We start from the raw sequence: 5000 nt of genomic DNA, 5'->3' as shown, positions 1-5000 counted from the left end.
ACGACATGACTTCAGCCTGTGACTGCAACTTGTTCCTGTTCGCAGATGACTCAGCACTGCTGGTCTCGGACAGGGACAAACTGCAGGTTGAAAATGCCCTCAGCTCTGAACTCGGTAGAATCTGCACCTGGCTCGCTGATAACAAACTATCTTTACACCTGGGAAAAACTGAATCCATTCTCTTTGGCTCTATTAGTAATCTCAGCAAGGCAAATGGCTTCTTGGTTAGAGTGGGTGACAATGTTATCACACGTAAAGATGAAATTACCTACCTAGGTTCCATCCTGGAGGCTAATCTTTCCGGTGATAAAATGGCCACCAACGTAATCAAAAAAGTCAACCATAGAACAAGATTCCTCTACAGGATCTCCTCACTGGTCAACAAAAACACCTTGAAGACCTTAACAGGAGCCCTTGTACAGGGTTTCTTTGACTATGCATGCACCTCCTGGTACCACAGCACCTCAAAGGCCCTTAAAACCAGGCTCCAGACTTCCCAAAACAAACTGGTCAGGCTCCTACTTGATCTAGCCCCCCGAACCCACCTCACCCCTGCCCACTTCGACAGGCTGGAATGGCTTAGGGTCGACGACAGAGTACAGCATCTTGCAATGGGTCTGGTCCACAAGATTCGATACACCACCAAGATACCCATGTACCTGTCTAGATACTTCCTTAATGTTAACGAAGTCCACACCCACAACACCAGAGGGAGTGCAACGAACCATGTACAACCCAGATTCGGCACAAACAAGGGACTAAATTCTTTTCGCTCCTATGCCACTAAAATGTGGAACGCCCTACCAACTGTCATTAAGACATGCGAATCCCTTGACTCTTTCAAAACCGCTCTCAAAGGGCACCTACGGACGGCTGCAATTCGAAACTGGCCCCTGTAAAATCGGAATCCCTCAAACACGAACGCAATGACAACACAAGAGACGGTCGCGGCCACACAGCCAACTCAAGGTATGGCCACTGAGCCAACTTGGGGACCCAACGCAAGGACAACACAAGAGATGGTCACGGCCACACAGCCAACTCAAGGTACGGCCACGGAGCCGACTTGGGGACCCAACGCAGCTCCTCCAAGGAAAACAAACAATTTAATGGAGCTGAACGTGAATCCCCCCCCCCCGCCCCCCCCTTTTTTTCCCCTCACTGTATATTTTTCTTTTCCCTTTTTACCTCCTTTTTGATGAATTCTTTTTTGATGAATTCCTGTTCTGTCTATAGAAGTGTCTATTTGTACGTCTCTAAATGTTTTGATGATTTGAACATGGTGGACCCTGTTGGAAACAAGTGTAATGCTTAATTGGGTCGTCCACTCACAGTTAACAGCCTTTGTATTGAGTTTGTGCTTGAAATGTACTGTAATTCTGCAAACTGTTAATAAATTCTTCAATCAATCAATCAATCAATCAAACCCCCCGACCCCCCTCTCTCTTCTGTCTGTCCATGTAGAGCCATATTTTGTTAGCGCCGTGGAGTGGGGAGCTCACATTTACTTCTTCTTCAGAGAGATGGCCATGGAGTTCAACTATCTGGAGAAGGTACGGTACACAGGGGGGATCACGGTGAGCTGAGCTCAAAAGACATGCAGGGGGATATCAAACAATGTACTTTGCACTTCTCTTTGTACCGTAGGTGCTGCTCTTTCACCTCAGCGGTTCCCAAACGGCCATGTGCATTTTATACGTTTACTTTCTGCCCGTATCAGAACGAGGGCTGCATCCTCTTCGAAAAAAATAACGCAAACGTTTTTTTTTATCTAATAAATGAGCAATTCACTTTTTTGGGGGAGAGGGGGGGGGGGGGGGGGGGGGGATGTGCGCATGCAAGGCATGTTTACAGGGAGCATTATGGGTAGGTAAGTGGGTAAGTGACATCGCCGTTTCATGGCTGAGATTGTTCAAAGGAGCAATTTTCGAGATGCACTGACTGACGTTTTCATGAATAATTGATATTTTAATTTACTATTATAAAACAATAATGTGTCAAAACGGAGCTTCATGCATTGCAAATAACATGCAAATGATTAGAAATCACCCTGGAGCTGCAGAGTTTTAGTTTGTGTGTGTGTGTGTGTGTGTGTGTGTGTGTGTGTGTGTGTGTGTGTGTGTGTGTGTGTGTGTGTGTGTGTGTGTGTGTGTGTGTGTGTGTGTGTGTGTGTGTGTGTGTGTGTGTGTGTGTGTGTGTGTGTGTGTGTGTGTGTGTGTGTGTGTGTGTGTGTGTGTGTGTGTGTGTGTGTGTGTGCGTGCGTGCTTGTGCGTGCGTGTGTAACCATGCACTTTAACCATTATCTTATACTTTGGCTATTCAAAAATAGCACATACAGTACAAGCTTGTAGATCTGCAAAAAAAAAATTATCTTGAAAATGTGTGCAAATCTTTGACTATATATTTTTAACTCAAATCTTTGCTTCTGGGAGTCCTTGGAACAACATGGGGGGGGGGGGGGGGGGGGTCCGGGGGGCTTGACATGAAAAGGTTTGAGAACCACTCACATAGAAACATTTTCAGAAAACTGTTAGGATTTAGAAGACATACACACACACACACACACACGTGCACACTCACTGTTCATGTGTGAACAATATGTTTAACCGTGCGGCCTGAACCCACGATGCGTCATATGATGTACTGTGGAAGTATTTATGAATGCAGTTGTGCAAGACATCCTTTACAAAAGCATGCACATCCAAACCATAACATACAAGGTGCTGGACAGAAGAACGGAAAGACTGCGTCTGCACACTCGATTATGCTTCCATGTTTTGCCTACTCTGTTGTTCTGTTTTCAGTGCACATGCATCTTTACTTTTGACGTAAAAACAATAAAATAAGTCTTCTGAAAGAATATATATTCAAAGATTTGTGCCGCATTTTTATGATTTTTCAAAAAATAGCAGACCTACAAGCTCGTAGCGCGCCACTCGGTGGCGCGCTATGAGCTTGTAGATCTGCTATTTTTCAATAGCTAAAGTATAACATAATGCTTAGTTAAAACACCAAAAAGGGGTCCCCGCCCAGAATGGGTTAACCACTTAAGCCCTCTAATATGACAAATACTGTAGAGAAAATAGCCGATATTGCGTCGCATCGCAATCCCTTGTTGTGAGCTTCTTTCTTCTTCTTTTAGAAGAAAATTTTAATATTATGACACATTTTGTGAAATTTTGACACATTTTGTCTGGGTTATTGTGGTTAACAAACATATTATCAAATATACCAGACAGCCTACATTTCCCAAAAGGAAATGCATGTGAGATGCATGGATAAAACAGAGGGTGTAGCATCAGCAGAGGCATAACCAGATGCATGGATAAAACAGAGGGGGTATCATCAACAGCAGAGGCATAACCAGATGCATGGATAAAACAGAGGGGGTATCATCAGCAGAGGCATAACCAGATGCATGGATAAAACAGAGGGGGTATCATCAACAGCAGAGGCATAACCAGATGCATGGATAAACCAGAGGGGGTATCATCAACAGTAGAGGCATAACCAGATGCATGGATAAAACAGAGGGGGTATCATCAACAGTAGAGGCATAACCAGATGCATGGATAAAACAGAGGGGGTATCATCAACAGCAGAGGCATAACCAGATGCATGGATAAAACAGAGGGGGTATCATCAACAGTAGAGGCATAACCAGATGCATGGATAAAACAGAGGGGGTATCATCAACAGCAGAGGCATAACCAGATGCATGGATAAAACAGAGGGGGTATCATCAACAGAGGCATAACCAGATGCATGGATAAAACAGAGGGGGTATCATCAACAGCAGAGGCATAACCAGATGCATGGATAAAACAGAGGGGGTATCATCAACAGCAGAGGCATAACCATCATCATCATCATTTTTCGACCACGGTCGAGATCGTGGATTTCACAATGCCACGCCAGACTTTCCGGTCCTTCATTGCCATCCCCAGTTCCTGCTTACTGATGCATGTGTCCCTCTAGCGATGACATCAGGGAACGACAGTTTTCTACCTCTGGTCTGCTTTGAGGCAGGACTCCAGAGAAGAAGGGAAGATATAACCTCATTGTCAGCTCTGTAGGAGTGGCCGGCAAACTGTGTTCTTCTGGATCGGACTAGTGAAGAAACTCTCATTAGAAGGCGGGTGTAATTGCCATCCAACCGTTTCTCTAGTTTATTTGAAAGTGTCCATGTCTCGGAGCCATAGAGTAGAATCGGCTCAACGATCGTCCTAAATATTTTTTACTTTTAACATCTTACTAAGCTGGGATGACCAGATCTTATGCATGGCATTGCAGGCTGACCAGGCCATACCCTTCCTAGTTTGAAAGTCCTTTTGGGAAGAAGATATACTGTATATGAACCCAAATACAAATAGTCATCAACCTGTTTCAGAGGAGTGTTCAGAGGAGGCATAACCAGATGCATGGATAAAACAGAGGGGGTATCACCAGCAGAGTCATGCATTTAAATGGAACACTGCTTCTTCTGGTTTAGGTGATGGTGTCGCGCGTGGCGAGGGTGTGCAAGCGGGACCTGGGCGGCTCCCAGCGAGTGCTGGAGAAGCAGTGGACGTCCTTCCTGAAGGCCCGTCTCAACTGCTCCATCCCTGGAGACTCTCACTTCTACTTCAACCTGCTGCACTCCACCAGCCCTATCATCAGGATGCATGGCCGAGACATCGTCCTGGGCGTCTTCTCCACTCCAGCTAACAGGTACTATATCGTTGTTGCTGTCGGGCAGAAACCTCTTGTCGCCATATTTTTACTTTTTGTGTGCCTTTTCTTTTCTTTTTCTTTTTTGTAAATGTATCCTACTTACCAGCCCAGTAGCTTTGCGGTTAGAGTGTCTGCCTTGAGATTGGGAGGTCAGGGTTTGATCCCCAGCCGGGTCATACCAAATGGGACCCAATGCCTCCCTGCTTGGCACTCAAGTTGGATTGGGGGTAAGTCCCTGCGACATATTAGCGTCATGTCCAGGGGGTGTGTGCTTTACTTGCACATCA

General features: G+C 45.5%; 1 protein-coding gene across 1 annotated transcript in view; it reads left to right on the top strand.

The window, feature by feature from the left end:
• sema6bb (sema domain, transmembrane domain (TM), and cytoplasmic domain, (semaphorin) 6Bb) overlaps positions 1 to 5000 on the top strand; it is a 196013-nt gene that overhangs the window by 128683 nt on the left and 62330 nt on the right. Inside the window, exons 9-10 of the mRNA XM_079506728.1 lie at positions 1465 to 1553; positions 4493 to 4710. Of these exons, the coding sequence (XP_079362854.1) occupies positions 1465 to 1553; positions 4493 to 4710 (307 nt within the window). The remainder of the gene's footprint in view (positions 1 to 1464; positions 1554 to 4492; positions 4711 to 5000) is intronic.

Source organism: Electrona antarctica (genome assembly GCF_951216825.1).
Source record: "Electrona antarctica genome assembly, chromosome: 7".
NCBI lineage: Eukaryota > Metazoa > Chordata > Actinopteri > Myctophiformes > Myctophidae > Electrona > Electrona antarctica.
The sequence above is the reverse complement of the archived record's forward strand: the minus strand, read 5'-3'. Positions and strand labels throughout refer to the sequence as shown.